At 39.0% G+C, this 21,234-nt stretch overlaps 1 protein-coding gene across 5 annotated transcripts; it reads left to right on the top strand.

Annotated features, from left to right (window-relative positions):
- Positions 1 to 3,705: 3,705 nt before the first annotated feature.
- brdt (bromodomain, testis-specific) lies at positions 3,706 to 19,368 on the top strand. 5 transcript variants are annotated; one of them, XM_084065844.1, is made up of 21 exons: positions 3,706 to 3,759; positions 9,073 to 9,324; positions 9,773 to 9,910; positions 10,028 to 10,166; positions 10,806 to 10,960; positions 11,061 to 11,417; positions 11,586 to 11,714; positions 11,814 to 12,050; positions 12,152 to 12,363; positions 12,481 to 12,773; positions 12,896 to 13,009; positions 13,100 to 13,216; positions 14,133 to 14,188; positions 14,273 to 14,444; positions 14,825 to 15,115; positions 15,415 to 15,488; positions 15,695 to 15,752; positions 15,840 to 15,943; positions 16,126 to 16,322; positions 17,460 to 17,685; positions 17,775 to 19,368. In XM_084065844.1, exons 2-21 carry the CDS (start codon positions 9,133 to 9,135, stop codon positions 17,838 to 17,840), a joined length of 3,327 nt encoding a protein of 1,108 aa, XP_083921970.1. In that variant the 5' UTR covers positions 3,706 to 3,759; positions 9,073 to 9,132; the 3' UTR covers positions 17,841 to 19,368. The 5 variants fall into 5 exon arrangements, with proteins under 5 accessions (XP_083921970.1, XP_083921968.1, XP_083921971.1 ...); XM_084065842.1 differs by lacking the exon at positions 3,706 to 3,759 and adding an exon at positions 3,786 to 5,308; XM_084065845.1 differs by lacking the exon at positions 3,706 to 3,759 and adding an exon at positions 3,786 to 5,308 and having other exon boundaries at positions 10,833 to 10,960.
- The last annotated feature ends 1,866 nt before the right edge of the window (positions 19,369 to 21,234 follow it).

Here is a 21,234-nt window from a genome sequence, read left to right on the forward strand (position 1 = left end):
TCATTGTTTGTTCCTGTATGTGTAAGAACTGAAAGAACAGCATCCATATTGGTCCAGGCAATTTAATCATGATTACTGTCAAACATGAGCAGCGTGCACTTGTCAAAACGATTTCACTGAACTATAGAAATGCATTGTTTTACAAAGACCAACAATTTCCAATATTAGGCATATAACTAAATAAAGAGGTAGCTGATAATGATACAATTTCTTTATCAAAGGACAATGACCTAAGTCTTTTATCATAAATGTAGTGTTTATTTTCTTTGTTATTTGTTTACTTATTTGTGGACATAAAATGCAATTGTTCTCCTTGAGGGAAGATATAACCAGAACCATGTCTTACCCTTTCCCAACACAAAGGGTATTACACAATTGCTGGTATTACTTTGAATGGTGCCTCATCAATGAATAAATCATGTAACTTCACACAGCTGTGGGAAATCCCTTCCTTTGTCCATATTCCAGCAAACTGGGCATGTCCATACAAAAAAATATTTGTATTGGTTGGGGACTGTAGTTTTTTGTATGCTTATGCAAGCTGCAGACAAGGATATCTGTTTGGCTTCTAAATACTTTATTCCCACAACAACAGACTTATCAGATGGTCACGGTGGAGAATGCTTTGCTTTCTTATAACTTCATAAAAAGGGAATGGTATGGGGCATGGTTGGCATGCTATCTGTAGTTTAATCCAGTTGCTGGCTCCAACACTTGTGTGTTGTATTGAAGAGCCTAGGATCAAACGCTTACCTGTTTTCACAGTGATGTAGAACCTCCTCGCCCTTGGCAGTGGTGTGTGTGTATGTATGTGTGTGTGTGTGTGTGTGTGTGTGTGTGTGCGCGTGGGTGCTCAGGCAAAAGTATCTTTTATTGCACCAAGGATGGCCTAGTGTCATTTTATAATTCAATGTATCATTTAAACAATATCATTCAGTTTCATCATTCATGTTAAGGACGTCTGGTGCCCTGACCAAGGCACAGGCCTTAGAGCTGGAGTTGGTCCCCAGACACTGCTCAGTAGCTGCCCACTGCTCCCATAATACAGTCAAATATACACTGCAGAGAGGACACCTTTCCACAGGTACATCAATAAAGCATACATTCGAAAGAGATAATATAAGAGATAAGATGTTTATTGTCACTGTATGGAACATACAACAAAGTTGTGTTTAGTGCATCCACTTAAAAAACGAATCTTCCATATCAAAGGACTAACCTAGATTCAATCTAAAGGTTGGTCGTCCTTTAGATAAATTACAAAGCCACAACATATCACTATTCCCTATATTCTTATTTATTTATCCAGACTTGTTTTTCTGTAGCCAAAGTGAAAAGGGTCCTTATTACAAATAAAAGAAAGTAGATGAAATGATTGTCGGTTCCATTTGATTTCCCAATCTACAAGTAACAATCCTCATTTACCCACTGTTGATTGACAGTACATTTACCCAATACCTACTAGTGGGGATAGATTGTTCACCAACGCTTTGACTACATTATATATACTTGTTAAAAGCTCACACTGACGGTCACACACCATGCAAATCCTGAGTGGTCCAATTGCAGAGGGCCAGACAAGACCCTACAGTTCTTTGGTACCTTATTTCTATAATCCCTGTACGTTACTACTTGCTTACTGTGTTGATGTATCTCTTTACCCATATCTGTGTCTGTCTGTTTCAAACTGCAGTGCTGCTATGACGACTGAATGAAACTCAGATGACATAAATATACCTTCCCAGACCAGATTATTGTGTAGAAGAAAACTATGTGGATTCTGCTGCTCTCTTGTGGACAATTTAAAATAAGACAAAGTTCTAAGACACATATGTGTCAGTGTCAGGCCTGTATAAATGTCTGGAAATTGACATTTGTGAAATATTTAAAAAGTTTATTACCTCCAATTTACAAAAAAACAATTTAGAAGAGAAAGACATCCCAATCATGTCTCTGATGAGAAGTGAAACTACTTTTTAAGCCCTCATTTCTGGAAAGAGAAATGAGTTCACTAGTTGCTTTTACAATAGTGAAAGAATGTTCATCGTATCCGTTTCACTGGTGGATTTTAAAGCTCCATTGTACGATACCTGATAAAAAAAACAAAGTAAGACAAACTTATAGCTACAAAAGGATCACCGGTCACCGGTGCTGGAAGGCACAGTGAGCACTGAGCATCGAGGGAGGCGTCAGGGCATTTTAACAAATATGGTAGCTCAGGGAGAGAAGATGGAAATCAGACTTTGACAAAACTGCTGGACTGGTTCGGACACATCATGGTCTTAGCAGTATGTCTCAGCGCAACCTTCATTAGAGCATTCAGAACATATATTGCCAGGTCTTGTGGCTATCAATAATATTACACAAACTTTAAGGCTTTTTACACATAATATTATTTTTCTGGGTGATGATATAATATTCATTTCACTGTAGTGATTTTGTTGACAGCTATTTATGCATCATAGAATTCTACAATGTTTTCAGTCAAAGACAACACAATTTCATTAACAGAAATTAGGTTGAGAGAGACCTGTTTCAGTTTCTCCAATCTATAATTCTCCACTCACACTCACATTAAAAAGAGCATATTTTCACGAATGGAATATCAACTGGATCTGACATTATCCTCTCCTTTACCGACTCATAAAACACCCACACTACTTAGAAGATGGAGGATTAATGTGTTGCAACAGCTGAGGGCGCAGCCTTTTCCTAAGTCCCATGAAACAAGCTTCCTGCTATTGAAAGTGAAACTCAAGACACATGTATTTAATACTGATCACAGATTACTTTGACTCTCTATCCTTACTGGCCTGTATCTACTTCCCAGCTGTCTTTCTGCAGACTGCCATGGTGTTTTCCAGTTGATATCATATCTAGCATGCACACATTTTAACAATGTATTCATGTCCACACACACACACACACACACACGCACGCACGTACGCACGCACGCACGCACGCACACACGCACACACACACACACACACACACACACACACACACACACACACACACACACACAGAATTTGGCATTTAAGGATTCTTTAAATGTTAATGATAGTGTGTCTGTAAACCTCCATTGGTTAATGCTGTGGTTCTCAACCCTTTCAGGCCGTGACCCCCCAAAATACTCATATTTGAACTGAGGACCCTCTAAAATTATCATAAATGAACTGGGGACCCCCCCAAAATAATAATAATAATAATATTGTATTTTAACTGGGAACCCCCCACCCTGACAAGCAGTTGTAATTGTAGGAGTTGAGGCATTAGTTTGACTCGGTTTCACAGATAAATATTGTGAAAATAGCAGATCTACAAGCTCACAACGCCTCGCAACGGCAACGCTTGTTGTAGATCTGCTATTTTCAAACTTTTTGCCTCTTTCTTATATTATTTGACAATTTGGCCAATGTCTGACCAGTTTTTATGGTAGTTGTTGATTACTTTTGTTGCAGTGATGGTCTTTTTTCTTTTCTTCGAGGTATTAAAAGTCCTTAAATTGTCACTTCACTGGCATGTGAACCATGGCTACTTCACTGGCATCTCTGTGGACCCCCCTGGGGGTCCCGACCCACAGGTTGAGAACCACTGGGCTAATGTGCTGCCTGCAGCGGAAGTAGAAATGAATGGCTAGTTCGGGTGATCCTGGGAAAATGCTCTTTTCTCATAAAGCCCCCACCGGCGGCGGCCGGGACTCAGGAAGATCGACAATTTGTCAACTCGGCTCACTTTGAGCCGTGGTGGGACAATTTGGTGTGGATAAATAATATACTGCACTACGCTTTTATTTGATTTGATTTGATCAGTAGCCTGCTTGACTCATTTTCGAGGTTGGCGTTTGTTATCAGACTGCATGGTCGAATTATACTTGTTTAGCCTGACTTCACTTCGATTGTTTCCCGAACTAACATTTTTACGTTCGTGGTCACTCTGTCCTCAGTAACCAACACGCGTCGTATGTGGATGGATGTGTGTGTGTGCTTCCGTTTTGTCAGCCATGTCCGTGGTGTCGTTACATAGCACTGCAGTATAAATCAGCGATCAGGACCTACGTCGTGGCAACAAGTGGTGGACGACCGTCGATCGATCGCTTTCAGCTGCGTTTATGCGGAGCTGCGTTTAATTTTATTGATTAAACGATGTGTTCTAAATCGACAGAGAATGTCCCAGAACGCCTGGTGACGTCGAGAGAGAGGCCGTTAGTTAATCCATCCATTGCTGTATTCAGGGTAGCCCCGTTTGGAACTTCACTCTGGAGCCATCGTGGAGAGAGTGGTTCCATTTGGGCCGGGCTACATTCAGGGTTGCGTTTCGAAAACACCGTTTGGTTTCGGCTTTTGATGTGATCCTTGTTGCTTTATATAATTTACCCTAACAGCACTGATTCTTAAAACGTTGATTCTATCTGTTGTACGTACATGTGTGCGAGGAAAGAGTTTAGTCGTATTCTAAAGAGTTAAAATCATTTTTAACAGTTTTACTGCATTCATGGGCAACGCGGCAGAGCAGATCACGTGGTGTGAACTGACCAATCAGCGACAGTCTTCAACAGTGTTGCCATGTCCGCTTATTATAAGGGACTTTGGGCTTGTTTTTCTGTATAATTTTATTTTTCTGTATTTTTCCAATATTATTTTGCGGTAGTCGTAATAGTTGCGGGGTTTGGGCTTATTTCTAGATTATAGTTGATTATTTGGGGTTGCTTCTAATTGTTGTAATTATTATTTAAACCAGTGGTTCTCAAATATTTAAATCATGGACCACCCGAATTAATATGTAGCCTATTTGTTTAAATAGCAGATCTACAAGCTCACAAAGCGTTGTGAGCTTGTAGATCATATAGGTTTTAAGTACTCATGTGGCCTAAGTTTCTTCTTTTTTGGCTTGTTCTCATAGACCTTGCTTATTTCTCTCTCAAAATCTGGCAACACTGGAGTCTTCTACGGTGGGCTATAAATATGAGGCGGTTGCCGTAGAGACGTCGGTCCGCCATGGAAATACCAGACTGTTGTTTATTGTGAAAGCGGTAATAATAAACACTAACTAGCATCATTGATGTTTATTTAAAGATAACGCTTGAGACGTTGTATACGCCGAAGTAAACATTTACTCGTAGCTGAAGGTACGTTGACTAAACGTGGCTCTGCTGCAGCATCGACTACATTTAGCTAGCCTGCTAGCTAGATGCTAACTGCGACGTTACACTGGATGCATCGTTGAAAAGAGGAGAATAACAACCTGCACTTGGCAAAGAAACGTCTCAGTTCGGCCATTAAAACACTCTTGTGCCAGAGACGGAAAGGTAAATGGTATGAAATGGTCGTCGATAAACAAGTTTATAATGTTTGTTTATGCTGCCGCGTTAGCCGCTTAGCAGGCTAGCAAACATTAGCAAGCAACTCTGTCGCCACTAAACCGTGCACGCCAGGTGACGTCACATTTGGTCCACACATTGTTTTACTAAAGCTCTTATGAGTACATTGTGGATATTATGCGTGCTTGTATTTTAATGATATTAAAACCACAACAACACGCACGTAGCTCACGTGACAAAAATGCGGAAGTTTGTTTTTTCTCCTTTCCGGAAGGCCTGTCCTGTGGGCGTGGCAAAATGCGTCACGCTGTTAACTGTAAACACGGACCATGCTGCAGCCTGCAACATACCACACGTTATTCACAACCATTTGATAATATTAAAAACAATGAATCAAGGAGGAGGGTGTTGATTATTTTAATTATATTTTACTGCTCAGAGACAGCAATTTCTGGGAGAAATTGACAAAATGCCTTCCAGTAGTTGAGGTGTTTATAATGGTAACAGGATAGATGGGCACCTCGATGTGAAATTGTCTATGTTGGAAAATGTTTTAAAGTGAAGTACGCATGATTAGAACATGCTTAAACATTCGACAATGAGGTCTAATATTTCTACAATTGCTACAAAACCTGTATATCCATTCATTTGGGGCATAAACAATACGCTTAAGGATAAAATTAAGTCACATCATGTATACTTTACATTACTTTTCAATATTCAAAAATATATATTTTTTAAACATTTTGGACAAAATAGCCAATTTTACCTATAGTGCCCACCTATCCTGTATCCTTATAAGATGCCCGGTCAGTATGTTACACAAGATCGATTCTGAAAGGGCTTTTGTGGTTGACTTCTGAAAGTGTCGTCTTAGAAATATTTACATGTCTATTTAGCAGCCGTTTAGTAATGCAGAACAAACTTGACGAAATTAGAATGGAGTTGGACCAACAAAGCCCCTGTGTTTAAACTAAAATCATCTGACAGTCACAGGAATCATGTGTACGGTATTAAACTGCCCTTACCTCAGTCTGCACAGGACTTACACCTGGTTTTCACCTGTAAACCTATGATGTGACAAAGATGATTCTCATTATGAACTTGGAGGGATATTTCACTTTAAAACTTTAAATGTTTGGGGTCATTTTAACGTCTACTCAGGCTTTTGTGGGCACCCCAGAGTAGACGGTTGGTTGATTCAGTATTTAGATATTTGATATTCATTTTATCAGACGCATTGTAGCGTCAAACTAGCCATGATAGATTCATCGAAAACAAGTCCTTGGTTCTGGTGACTCAAGTCATGTTTTTTCAATAACTTTTCTCATTAATTTAAGTGTTTTATTGTATTTTTTTCCTCTCTTTTTTTCTTTCCCCCTAAAATGTATAAAAAATAAATGAAAAGGGTTTTTGAAAAAACATGGCCCCCTCATGCATTAGAAGGACAATATCAGTCACCAGAACCAAGGACGGTTGTTTTTGATGAATCTATCATGATAAAAATTGAGTTTGAAGTTACAATGGGTTTGTATGGGAAGGGGGAGTGAATGATATCAAATATCTAAATACTAAATCAAGCAAATCAAAAACTGTCTGGGATGCTCACAATAGCCTGAGTAGATGTTAAAATGACCCCAAACACGTTTGAAAGTGAAATATCCCTTTAACTTGTCATTGGAGATTTAATGTTATGGCTGTGGAATTCTGTCTCAAAATTATAATAAATGATGATGTAAGTTGAGTAAGTTAATAAGTAAGTTGTATGGGCAATGGACTAGAAGGTGAATGATCTTTAACCAATTCTAAAGGGGAAACATTACATGTGATTTAACAACTTCTAATTTTTCATTTGACATGAACAGGTGCGTAGGAGAGGAACATGTTGAAAGAGTAGTCCCACACATTGTCTTAAATTACAAATGTATTAAAGCATTGTTTTGGTCAACTAACTTTAATCAGGTATTTGCCTAATCTGCTAACCCATCAAAATAATCATCTAACCAATCTCAATTGTGTGGACTTGAACGTGAAATTGTACAGCGTGAAAAAAAAATAGTAAAAGTAAAATATTTACTTGTCGAGTGTTTTTTTTTGTGTCTAGCTTTAAAATTCGTAATGGACGTGAATATAGATTGTTTTAAAATGTTTTTTGTATACATTATATTTGTGTTGATATAAAATAAAATGCAGAGCAAGATCAAAATAAATTGTAATGTAAATTATTTGGGGGGTTAAAGTCATCAGTATTTAATTGGGGACCATGGACATAATTGGTAAGTGGTAATGGTCAAGAATTGGCTAGTTAACATTTACTTGCCATACCTCTGTCATTTCTGACGATGTATGTCTGTCGAGTGGCCCTGCCTGTGTTCTTGGAACATTACACATTTCATGGCAGGGTGATTATAGATTTGCTGGTTGATTACACAAAGTTCATTTTGTAGGGTGTCAACTAATAGGTTTTGGACACTAGTTGGATAAATCTATTTTGTTCACTGATATTCCAATTGAGGCATGGTCTGTTTTATTCTGAACTGCTACAGTTATTCTTAATTTATGTTCTATGTGGTGATATAGCTTGAGACATACAGGCATAATTTTACTTTCAAATTATTTTCAAGTAGTAAGTAATCATGCTTGAAATTGTCACCCCTCTCCAACATCCACCCACCCCACCTACACACGTGCATACAGTACTCATTTGTCCTTAAAGCACACATCTCATATCAGTGACCTGATATGTCCCCTGAATTTTAACAGACAATGTTTTACATTTGCCTACAGAGCATTAATCTGTGTGTGTGTGTGTAGTGCAGTTTCCTAAAATTGTTATAGTTGCATACCAGAGACATACACATTAAATATAATGTGTCTTTAATATGTATGTTGATAAATAGGCTGTTAATGGTTGCTATACTGTATATGCATATTATTTTAGATCAACTTGAGGTAATTTTCATTCTAGGGACAACTACAAATATTAACTTTGCAATGGTACTTTAAGTGAGGCAGTAGGTGGCAGCATTAACCATGTTTTGCATTAAAGATGCTTCTTGTTGAAGTTATTGAGCATGCTGACTATTAAACTTGAACGTTTCAATTCTACGTAGTGAAGCTTGTTTCAGCTTGTTTCACAGTTTCTAAAGAAAATACACTTAATAATGATCTGAATAAAACTATCATTCTGTGATAAAACATTTGAATTTGTAATTTAACTGGCATTTTAGCAGAAATTGTGTGTCTGCTTGTCCGGTTTGCCCTTTATTGAAATGGGATTTAAACACTTAAGCCTGATTGGTGTAACAGTACGATCCATCTGCCAGTTTGTGTTGACTAAAGATGCAATCGTAGTTTGTTTGAGATGGTGATCAAATACTCAGCTTGATGATAATAATTGCAGTGATTGAATTATGAGCATGCTACCGGCTGTGATCACTCACATTACTGAAAGATGAAATCTTTGCACTATAATGCCAAATCGCAAATGTATGCACATGCCATATACTTACTGCTCCTAATAGGATGGGTAAATGCAGAGGACAGATTTCATATGTGCAAATGTACAATGACAAAATTACACCAAAGGAGTGAGGAATAAATAATTACAGGGGGGGGAAGCATTTTAACTTAAAAGCCTGTTTATGTACATATATTTATCTCTATCATATACACTTTTTAAGAGATGGCTTCAGGCTCACAATATGTTTACTTTTATCTTAGCCCTGAAAATACTCTGCTCTATTTCTTAGGAGATCGTGTAATGAGAGCTGAGCTGCAGTAAAGGACCACCACTGGCTTTGAACAACACAATGTCGAAAGTGTCCCACATCGCCACTATGAGTGGAAACCCTCCTCCTCCAGAGGTCAGAAATCCCAAGAAGCTTGGTCGTGTAACAAATCATCTTCAGTATCTGGAGAAGGTGGTGTTCGGAGCGCTATGGAAGCACCAGTTTTCTTGGCCCTTTCGCAACCCTGTTGATGCAGTGGCACTAAATATCCCAGTAAGTAGTTAATATGTATATTAATATATAAAAAAATATGAATTATAACTTTTAAACCTGATACTAAATGCCATCTTGTTCAACTTATCATGTGGGGGTTTGTTCAGTAAAAAGGTGATGAGAACCAAGATGGCATAATACAGTATGTGTCAAATAGATATTCATAAACCACTAACCACCAAATATATTCACACTATACTTAACTCTTGGTTTACACAGCATTCCACCAGGTAAGTTCACTAATAATTAGAACCCCTTCAATCAGAGAAGGAGGCACAGTGGCACTTATTAGTGAAGTTGCCTGTTGGAGCGTGAAAACATGCCTTCAACGGCACGCAAATAAATTGGGGACCTCTGTGTTCAATAATTGGCTTCAAATTAGTTTGTGATTTTTGTACATAGTGTTTTATTAATCATAATGTCTTTATTGCTTTCTCTTTTCATTAAGGATTATTACACCATTATAAAAAATCCTATGGACCTGAGCACTATTAAGAAACGCCTTGAGAACAATTATTACTGGAAGGCAGTTGAATGTGTACAGGACTTCAGTGCCATGTTCACCAACTGCTATCTCTACAATCGGGTAAGGAAGAGTTGATTTCCCTTGTGGTATATTTACTGTAGTACCAAATGTAAATGTTAACAGACTAAGATGGTGGAATCTCATGGGGGGGGCCTCACTTTACCTTGTTCTCCCCAGCCTGGAGATGACATAGTTCTAATGGCCCAAACCCTGGAGAAGCTTTTCTTACAGCATGTGAACAAAATGCCCAAGGAGGAGTGTGAAGTGTCATCAGTCACCACAAAGACACCAGGGAAAGGGAGGAAAGAAACGACAGGTACAGTGTACACACAGGGGATTCACCCTGCAGGTACAGTACACTGTGCCACACCGGTGCTTTTGAGATGACCGGGTTAATGTCATTCTTCCCCTGAACATCTATTTTGGTCATTTGCAGATATCCCTCACAAATCATTATTTCATTATTTTAATTTGATGATATCCTCCAGGTGTCCTTGCTTTCCTTCTACACAGACTTTATCAGCCAACTCAGCTTTTAACTCTTTGACTGCTAGAAATAAAACATAATTTTGCCATGTCACTGCCAGCGATTTTCGATTCTCTCCTTCACAGAGAGCCAAACCGCCATCTAGTGAAAACCACTGTAAACACAAAATCTCGTCATTCTCATTGGCGGTGTGCGCCATAGCAAAATATGACGAGAAATCTCAAATGGCAGCCAAAGAGTTAACTCATTCTCTGCCATTCTGAAGTGTTTTTTTTCCAAAGCCCACACCGCCATTGACGGGTTTGAAGTGTTTTCAGTGGTTTTCCACTAGATGGCGCTGTTCGCTAGGGAAGCAAAGCGGCAGCAAATCACCTGATCACAAAAAAATATATATCGCGGCGGCACAATTTCCTTTCTCCTTTCTTTTAGAATGATATCTATTGTGGTTCTTGTGTGTGTGTTCATTAGGTCCTCTGAACGTCTCCTCCTGTGCAGGTGCAGTGAAGCCGAGACCTCACTCTCCCTTGTCAGAAGTTGTGTTTCAACAGACTGTAACCGTCATCCCTCCTGAAGCCCTCCACTCCCTCCCAACGCCACAGCTCCCTACACAGATCGACACGGCAGTCAGTACTTTTGTTTTGGGGGGTGCTTTCCTATCAACTTTCACAGTATGCAAGTCAGTTAGCAAGTCGTATAACTTGTCTTGCCTTGTCTTTTATTCAGACTAAAAAGGGTGTTAAGAGGAAAGCAGACACCACAACTTCAGCCGCCCCAGTAATCACTAGGATGGAGCCACCCCCTTGCGAGGTGCAGCCATCTTCTTGCAAGATCATCTCCAGGCGGGGCAGTGGAAGGCCTATAAAACCACCTAAGAAACACCTGCCTGATTCCCCCCCTTCAGGACAGAGGGCTAAACTTTCAGAGCCGCTCAAGCAATGCTGCGATATCCTGAAAGAGATGTATGTAAAGAGGCATTCTCCGTACGCATGGCCCTTCTATAACCCTGTTGACGCACAGGCTTTGGGCCTGCAGGACTACCATGTTATTATCAAACAGCCTATGGATCTAGGCACCATAAAGGTAAGAGAACATTAATTTAATGTTGATAATTATTTAATGGTTATTGATTGTTTATAAATGAGTATTTATGTTGACTGAGCACACAATCTGAAGTTTCAGAGAGTCTTCAAATAATTAATGTCATTGCTTTATTAACCATTAACATTTTTATAATGCATTTCCTTGAAGAAAAAAATGGAGCGACGAGAGTATAAGAACACCCAAGAGTTTGCTGCTGATTTCAGGCTAATGTTCTCGAACTGTTATAAATACAATCCACCTTCCAACGAAGTAGTCCTCATGGCAAGAAGACTGCAGGTATACACAGTCAAATCTAAATTGAACTTTATGTTGTACTGCACCAAAGTTAGTCCTTGAATTCTGCTGACAATAATTCACAATCATTTGTGCCTAAAGGATGTGTTTGAGGCCCAATTTTCGAAGATACCAGAAGAGCCACAGAGTCACTCCTTGCCTGGTCATAAAGATGGCAGAGGAAATGGGCCTGAATGTCCCCCAAGCTCAGCGAGTAGCGAAGGTGAAAGTTCTTCAGAGGCTGAGAGTTCAGGTTCAGATTCAGAGGAGGAAGGAGGGGAGGAAAGACCTGAGGAAAAAACTGTGCGAACTGTGCGTCTGGCCACTCTGGAAGAACAGGTTGGTGTGTTCATAAAATATGATTCTGAAGTGCCATTTCAGTATTTTATGTACTTCAGTGCTGTTTAATTTTGTGATCTCATTAATGGCTTGCTTTTCAGTTGAAAGCAGTTCGTGATCAGCTGCAGAAAATCGCACAGACACCACTGCTGAAATCAAAGAAGAAAGAGAAGCCTAAGAAAGAGAAGCCTAAGAAAGAGAAGCCCAAGAAAGAGAAGCGACACAAAGAAAAAGACATTAAAAAACAAAAACACTCATCCTCAAGAAGCAAATTTAGAGTACAGAAAACCATCAGCCACAAAGGGTCTTCTCGGTACGTGAACTCCATTTAACTATTGATGTTGAATTTGATGTGGTAGTTAGTGCAAATGACACCTCCTACAACTTGAGTGGAAGATAATGTGAAACCTTTTTATATGTACTCCTGTAGGCATGGCAAGAAATGCAATATTCAAGCAGTGCCCTTGGAATTGGATGTGGTTCCAGCAGTACCAATGGCTTACCAAGAGAAGAAGAAGTTGAGTCTGGACATAAACAAGTTGCCTAGTGACAAACTTGGCAAGTTGGTGAGCATCATCCAGGCCCGCGAGCCTGCTCTGAAGAACTCTAGTCCAGAAGAGGTTGAGATTGACGTTGAAATGCTCAAGCCTTCTACACTGAGGGCTGTGCAAAGTTTCATCCTGAAATGTCTTGGGAAGCGGCCCAAGACCAGTGGTGTGGACCGTAAGTACACTGACTCATACTTCCTTAAATAAAAGCCTTCTCTTCTCTAATGAAATGGCAGTTATTTCCACCTTAGGATCTGCAGGGGATTATTGTTGTCTTCGTTCTGTGCAATCCAACAGAAAAAAATCCAGGGAAATCGAAAGGAGGGTTGCCGCCCGGTAAAGCAAACGATGCCGCGAGGTCTCAAGACATCAACAATGTGCAGAGCTCCTCTAAGAAGAAAAAAACAGCAGGCAAATAGTGAATTTTATTATCAGTATGATTCCATTTCATGGTCAATGTTTTCTGGGGCATTCCGTCACACTTTCCCCTCTGTGTAACAGGTCAAGCCACTCCTTTCCCAGAACTGGGCCCGCCACCCCGCCTCAGTGAAAGTAGCAGCTCCTCTGACAGCAGTAGTAGTGATTCTAGCACTTCTGACAACAGTGACTGTGAATCAGGTTAGATGCTCTCCTCAGCATTCTCCTCTCACATACCTCTTTGTTCCTGTCTTACACCACTTTATGTCTTTCTTTCTTTTTTTATCCGCCCCCTACTCTAAATAAAGAAGATAATCTACTGCTAAAGTTCACCAGGACACCTTTGCAAGTTTCATATGTCTTTTCCACTTGTTGGCAAACCAACTTGAAAAGTCATTAAACTGTCTGTATTGTTTTTACATGTTCATTAGTTGTTGTTGGTTTTTTTTGTATTTTATTATTATAATTTTAGCAGTTTTGTATGGTGGTTGATTCTGAAATGTAGAAAATACATAATTTGTAAAATAGGTCAATATATTTGCACTTGATAAGCAACAATTCACATTACTTTACCCCCCAGCCATTCATATCATTATACGAAGAATGGAAGCCCTGCATTTTAAACTATTGTTTTCATTGGTCACACTTCTGATTCATTTCATGTGCCTTTCATGCTACTACACAGCATGACACATAACACGTCATTGTTTAAATGTATTAATGCATAGGCTAATGTTGTTCATTTACTGTTGGTAGGAAAACCTTTCATCTAAATGAATGGATAGTAGTTGTGTGGAAAATATTTGATCCTGTTTTAACTGATAATTATATTTTATATCCCAAGTGTTTCAGAAATAGAAGTTCAAATAAACACATTGCAGGACAGTCAATTCAATATTTTATATAAGTCTAGTCTGTTTTCAAATTTGAAACTCATGTTCAACAACATTATTTGAATCTTTGACACTCAATGTTGGATACACAATGTTTTAAGGGCATAATGTAAAATCTGTATTGACATTGTAAAAGTATTGCGAAAATATCTTGTCAAAAGCATTTAATTTGCTATGGGGAGCTTTGGCTGAGGATACTGAGAATTGTTGTACATGTCTTTCAGTGCCGAAAGCAAAGAAGCAGAAAAGTAAAGACATTTCTCAGAAGTCTAAAATCAAGGTAAATACATGCATACCTGATTTGTGTCTGGGTAGTCTAGCATTGTTTGTGTTGAATGAAACGTAAGAATGTTATTTCTTCAAGTCAAAGGTGAAGTGCGCTGACCGTAGTGTGCCGATACGGAAGAAGAAAGATGTGATTAAGTTCTCAGCAGAGAGTTGTCGGCCACCTCCTGCCTTGGTTATGGAAGCTAAAGGCCAGTCTACAGAGCCATATGCAGCCCAGTCTTGTGATGAGATGATTTTATCACCCCCAGGTAATTGTCACATGACAGTTTTTTTCTGTAGCAACTAAGATGTAATGTTAACGATGCATGTTTATCCATGAAAAATGTAATGACTGTTGTTAGCCGTGTCAAGTTTTTGATTGTAACTTGGTAATTCAATTGACATGTACAGTAACCAGCACAGGTTACCTTAAACCTTGTTCATACAAAAAAAAACAGGAACTGCACTAGACTATTTCTATTATACTGATGGAAAACAGTTTGGTTGGTCATTTGTTAAACGTATTTGTTGTATTCTATTTTAGCCTATTAGCGTTTTTAGACCATTTATTTTTCTAATGTAATGATTCACTAGTCATTCTCACAGTTTGATCTCTATTCTGCCCTATCCCTGGTCATCCTTGCCACAGCCTTACACAGCCACCTGCCTCAGCTGCCTTCGAGACCTAGTGGCAAAGCAGCACCGCTACCTCCCAAACACTGCGTGACCCCTGGTCAGATTTCTCAGCCCCCTCAACGGGAGTCCCTCCCTGACATTCCCAACACACCCACTAGTGACCACGCCTCCACATTCCCCTGTTCCCCTCAGGCCCCTGCCCCCTTAAATCCCACACTTCCTCAGTCTCCCTCAGAATCCCAAACACGGGAAGTGAAAACGGTCTCACTTTCTCTCAGTCCTCCTAAGAGGTCTGTACAGGAAGGTAAGGGATCAGTCAAACATTCATGTAGTTGCCACACTACCCCCCCGCCCCCCCCCCCCCGGCTTGTAGCATGCATGCATGGCCTTGTATGTGTCGTTCAATCTACATGGATGTTGTCCGTTTCTGTCTTTCATCTGATTCTTTGGCTTTGTCTTGATTGGCATGCTAACACAGTCCCAATAACTCTGTAGCTCTGGCTGTAGGTGCTGTAGTTTTTCATCTCGATTAGCTCTTTGTCAATATATTGCATTTCTGTTTTGAGTCTCAGTCTCTAGATTTTTTTTTTGTCTCCCATTCAGATTTGTCTGCACTTTTATCCCCACTGACATCTCCGTGTACAGTTATGTTGGACCCTATGACGACAAGATTTGAGGTAATCCTCAGATTCAAATATGTTTATGGAGTTTGCTATGTTAACATTCAGTCATCATCATCATCATCAGACTCTCTATATATATGATGATTGTTCAGTGAATGTGAATGTTATAAATTCAAGATGACATTGCATAATAGCAATTATGCATTAAGACCATAAGATACTAATTACTGTATATTTGTATATTTCTCACGGCTCAACAGTACCCATTGTTGTCGCCTCTACACAGCCCATTGCCATCTATGAAGGAGAATAGACTTGGTAAGTTACTGGAGGAGTCTAACAAAAACTCTTAATAATAATAATAACACAAGGCAGAGCATTGTCTAAAGAGTTCAATCCCTATAGATTCTAGATGCAGAGAGAATGTTCTGGACAGCAGTACTGTGTTGCCTTGCTCTACCACAGACAATAAAGTCTCTGAAGAGGGAAAACCCCAGTTTCCCAAAAAGGTTGGCGTGGTTATTTTTATATATATATATATATATATATATATATATATATATATATATATATATATATATATATATATATATATATATATATATTCTACAATATTTGAATCATTATCTGATATCATTGTATCTGTGGCTAACAGATCTTAATGTGCCTGATTTTTGTGTTTCTGTTGCAGGAAATTGTCCTGAAAAATGCAGACTCATGGGCTAGTCTGATGAAAACGGCTACTGCCACAACCACTAAAATCAAATCCTCAAGGGAGAGCTTCCAGCAGTTCCGTAAGGCTGCTATGGAAAAGGAAGAACGCGAAAAGGCCTTAAGAAAGATCCAGATGGGGGCCAGCAGGGAGCGAGTGGCGCCTGAAAAGAGCAGGTACTCTCAGAGAAATACTTCATGACATCACCTCCAGTTTATATCTTGCATAACGTCTTTTATCATAGTGCTTTTTTTTTAGGTAGTTAAATTTAGTCGTTAGACCTTGACTAAATGACTTTGCCATTTCAGCATATACAGTATGTATCAGACATAAACATAGGTCATTTTATTTGCATCCACGCCAGGCCGGAACAGCCAAAGGCGAGGGCTTGTTATGTTAGGGCAGTTTGCTGGTGAACTGCTAATTTTCAAAATTGTCCTGTTACAGCGCCACCATGAGGCCGATTTTTGTTGTTGTAAAATACATTTTTATCATCAGACGAATCGGTGTACATTGTCTCTTTAGTCATGTGATCAAGCACAAAATACCACAAATCACGTACTCGATTGCTGTGACACTTAACGTTGCCCGCAAATTCCCTCTTGGCCAAGGAAGAACTGCCACCCTAAATATTTCAAATCTGCCTCATGGTGGTGCTACAACAGGCCGATTAACTTTTTGGCCTAAAGCTCTTGAACCATAGGTCTTAAAATCAAAAATATTTCCCTCTGGATTCTTTGGATCATGACACAACTTCCCATATATACATACGTCATGTATAAACATTTTCCGTTTTATACTGGGAGTGTGCATGCAAAGTTTCACACCGATTGAGCAGCGATGTCCAAGTTCAGCTGTACATAGACGAATGAACAGACAGACAAAACATTGTCTCTGCCTCCCAGTCTTACGACCTGCTGGTGATTTAAAAAGGATTAGTATTGAATGATAACATAACCTTTGACAAAGTGTGTTTATTTCCAATCTCAAGTTTATTTTCATATATTCATTTGTTCATATATTCATGTTTTCAACTACTGTATGCTTTAAAAAATGGTCATCAGTAATGTCAAGTATAGTGTGAGACGTAGTCGGTGCGCTAAACATGCCACACCACCAGTATGGTGCTTTAACCATATAAGCCCTAGTGTCCATATTCTGGACATGGCATAATAGGTGAACATTCGGCTATTTGACTTACAATGAAGTATATAAGATTTAAGTTGTTAAACCATCATAAAGACAGTTTCATCATTGTGGGTTTGCTCAACTGAAAGGTTCCAAAGTCATTTGGGCCATTTTTTTCATTTTAGCCTACCAGTATCACCCAGAGCAGAAAGGAAACTCCAACCGGTTAAAGACAATCCTGAATCGCCAGAGAATCCTCGCACCGAGGCCACCGTACAGGATTCCAGAGATACAGAATCGAAGAAACCCGAGTCCCCTGTGCCTTCAACACCTCTCTGTGTTCAGTCATCCCTGGACAGGGACAGAGAGCTGGCCCGCAGAAGAGAGCAAGAACGCCGCAGACGAGAGGCTGTAAGTACTGCCTCAGTGTCATTTACATGTGCCTTTGTCCTGGTGAAACAGTATCATAACTGCTCTGTGGTTTCATTCTCTACCCCCAGATGGCTGGTATTGACATGACTATGCAGAGGGACATCATGGCTACATTTGAGAATAACCTGTTCTAACAAGTACGCGGGAATCAACAACAGAACGTTTTCTTTGGTTCGCGGCAGGAAAGCTGATTGTGGAAGTGCAGATGCTGGTTGGTTCTGCGGGCACAGAGTAACGGAATAGTCTAGTCCATAACAAATGAGGGCTACATGATGATGACTTCACCTCCAACCTGTACAACCCTTTAAGAACACGCTCTTTAAGATGTAAAATACCATATATTGAATAAAGGGATCTAGCATTTTCGGTATTTCTAACGGTTTATAGAAAATATCTGCACTAATGCACTGTTTAACTTGTAAGTAATGTTGAAAATCTAATCTTTAAACACTTTGTCTTGTCTTCTGTTTCTTGTCACACTTTGGTGACTCCTATACAGTTGTGTTTGTCATCCTGATTTAACGGGGACATGTTTACATTGTACTTAATCTCACCTCTTTGATTTAAAGTGGTATTTCACTTTAAAACACTTCCGGGTCAACTTTTGTGTGCACCCCAGACAGTATTTATGTTGTTTGATTCAATATTGATATATTTGATTTTCATTTTTATCAGACACTCCCCCTACTATGTAAGGATCATGCCAACTCAGTTGAAAAAAATGGAAGAGTCTCACCAAGAGGCTACCGAAAAGGAGGTAGAGAGGATTCTGGGATTCTTGATGAACTTCATGTTAACCATGTTAGACTCATTGAAAACACACAGGCCTGCTTCTGGTGACTGATATTGTCCTAATGCATGAAGAGGCCTTGTTTTTTCAATCATTTAAAATTAGTCTAACTGGTTAAAATAGAGCTTTACTTTCAGTGGGCTTATAAAGGAGGGGAGCAGGTCTGATAAAATTAATATCAAATATTAAATATTGAATCAAGCAACTTAAACTGTCTGGGGTGTACACAAAAGCCATAGTTAAAATGACCCCGGAAGTGTTTAAAGTGGAAGCCCCTTTAATCTTACCAATTTGCTAGTCTGTTAAACTATATTATGTACGTAGTAGTACTATATACTTTGTATGTTTAAGTTACTCAGTATTAACAGCAAACATATGCTAAAGGTAGGGGGGGGAATGCTATAGTTGGATGTGTATATATTATGTTCATGTGAATTGTCTGACTCTGGAATGTTCTTTCTTTGTAACATTGTAAGATTTGAGAAAACTCAAATGTTCTTTCTTTGCAAGATTTGAGAAAATATTTTTTTTTTCTATGAATGGAAATGTATTTCCTAAAGATGTTGAAGTTTAGTCACATGGCAGTTTCAGATGTGGGACTGAGTTTAAAATATAAATTTCCTTTTTTTTGGATCATCTTTTTGCCAGTGCCATATATTTGTGTCATGTGTATTGCAAGTTATGCTTTATTGTGAAGAATCCTGATAAAATGTTTGGACATTTGTACTGTATTTTGTTCATTTGGTTATGCTATTCTGGTGTTATCTTCTGATTATAAAAATGGCACTTTATTCTGTATGGTACAGTTTGTATATGCCAAACAAAATACTTTTTTTTGTTTTTGTATCATCTATTAAAGATATTTTGGGGAAGTGTGTACTACATATTCTTGCCTTCTGTCATAGAGGCAAAGGCAAACCAATAAAGGGAATCTGTAGACCTTGTCAGCTGCAAAATTGTGTAGGATTGTCCCTTTTCCTGTCCTCCACTGTACTCATTCTGTCTGCCAATTCCACTTTCCTGTCTTCCGTCTCACTGGTTCAGGACGTTCTCTTTCCCTTTGAGGTGTTTGGTATTTAGACCAAGGTTTACCCAATTCATCAAGAATAACAACTGTACCGGCCAAGGATGGTACCTGGCCGGTTTGTGTAACCCACTATGTCTTCAACCTTCATACATTCTCATGCCATTTGTCGCCTGAGCCCTGCCCTGCTCTTGTCCGTCAGATAATGGTGGCAGTGAGCTGAGCCTGACCATCACACCTGGTCTACTTCTCTATCCCCAATGATAAAACCAACTTCTTTCTAGCTCAAGACAGCAGTCATTCCCCATTCAACATAGCCTGAAGGTCCCAAGGACCCCCTTCTAGCTTGCCCTCTCTCTCATAGTATATCGAGTTATAGATAGATACTGTATGTCTCTCTCATAGTATATATAGATACTGTAGGCTATGTATATATAGATAGTTATATACAGTATATAGATCTAATTACAGTAGAAGTAGTGTGGAAGTAATTCTATTGATGGTAAATACTGATCTCTGTTATTTTGACACGTTACTCATTGACTGTTTGCACTCTTCATTGCTACAAATCTGTAAGCGCTCAAGTGGTTCTGAAAGGACAGCTCCTGTACGTCTCGTATGATCATGCAGAATGTTAGCAATCATGCCGCTATACCGAAACACCAAAGTAACCTGCATGTTCAATATTGATGTAATAATTACATGTAAAATAAAAGCGTTGTTGCAAATGCAGTATATTGATAAACCTTCAGTCGAGCGCGTCAACAGGAACATCCGACCTTGTTTACAAGCTGATGCTTTATTCACCATTGAGCAATTTATTTGTCTGAGCAGCTTACCCCATTCAAAACATAACTTTCTTTTTAGAGATTACAGGTAGACATTGAATTATACTAATGTAGTATACATTTAAGTAGTGTTCTGAAACTAAAAACTATATTGCTGAGAGCTTTATGAACCAAGAATAAATTGTCTATAAAAATGAAACTATTGATCTATTCTAATTTGTTGTATATTGTCATTCCTGTACTTCTTTTCCATGGGTCATTTTGGAGGAATGATGGTGATTTCAAAATCAAATGACTAAACTTTGTGTATGATGCCTAATTTGGGCTTCAGGAGTAGTTTTTGGTATATGACTGTGCAGACTAAGTCATAATGTTAATAAAGCTTTGACTGGAGCCCTTTACGCCAGTGTGCAGACTTTATTTTGTCATTGTCTCCGCGAGATTAGGTTTTGCACCCTGTCCGTGTGTGTGTGTGTGTGTGTGTGTGTGTGTGTGTGTGTGTGTGTGTGTGTGTGTGTGTGTGTGTGTGTGTGTGTGTGTGTGTGTGTGTGTGTGTGTGTGTGTGTGTGTAGTCCATCACATGGCAATTAAAGATGTGAGACCCCAGGCCTTTTATTTTTCTTATCATACTGCAAGTGCCATATTGGCAGCATGTTTATTGGAAGTTATGCTTTATTGTGTGAACTCAGGAATCCTGATAAAATGTTTGGAAATGTTGTACTTTGTTCATTTGTTTATGGGGTTTGTTATGGTTATAATCATAGCACTTTATTGGTACAGTGTATATGCCAAACTAAAACGTTGTTTTTTTATACAATCTATTAAAAGATCTTTTGGGTAAGTGAGTACTGCATTTTCTTGCATTCTGATAGTGGCCATGACAAACCAATAAAGGGAATCTCTAGACCCCTGTCAGCTGCAGAATA

The sequence above is a fragment of the Gymnoscopelus microlampas genome (genome assembly GCF_963454915.1).
Source record: "Gymnoscopelus microlampas genome assembly, chromosome: 9".
Classification (NCBI taxonomy): domain Eukaryota; kingdom Metazoa; phylum Chordata; class Actinopteri; order Myctophiformes; family Myctophidae; genus Gymnoscopelus; species Gymnoscopelus microlampas.

What these genes read in the sequence shown, in the direction of transcription:
- brdt (XM_084065844.1), top strand. Translation starts at nt 9,133, where the DNA reads ATGTCGAAAGTGTCCCACATCGCCACTATGAGTGGAAACCCTCCTCCT. An exon ending in CAGTGGCACTAAATATCCCA is followed by an intron (nt 9,325 to 9,772) that starts GTAAGTAGTTAA and finishes CTTTTCATTAAG; the next exon opens with GATTATTACACCATTATAAA. An exon ending in TCATGGCAAGAAGACTGCAG is followed by an intron (nt 11,715 to 11,813) that starts GTATACACAGTC and finishes TTGTGCCTAAAG; the next exon opens with GATGTGTTTGAGGCCCAATT.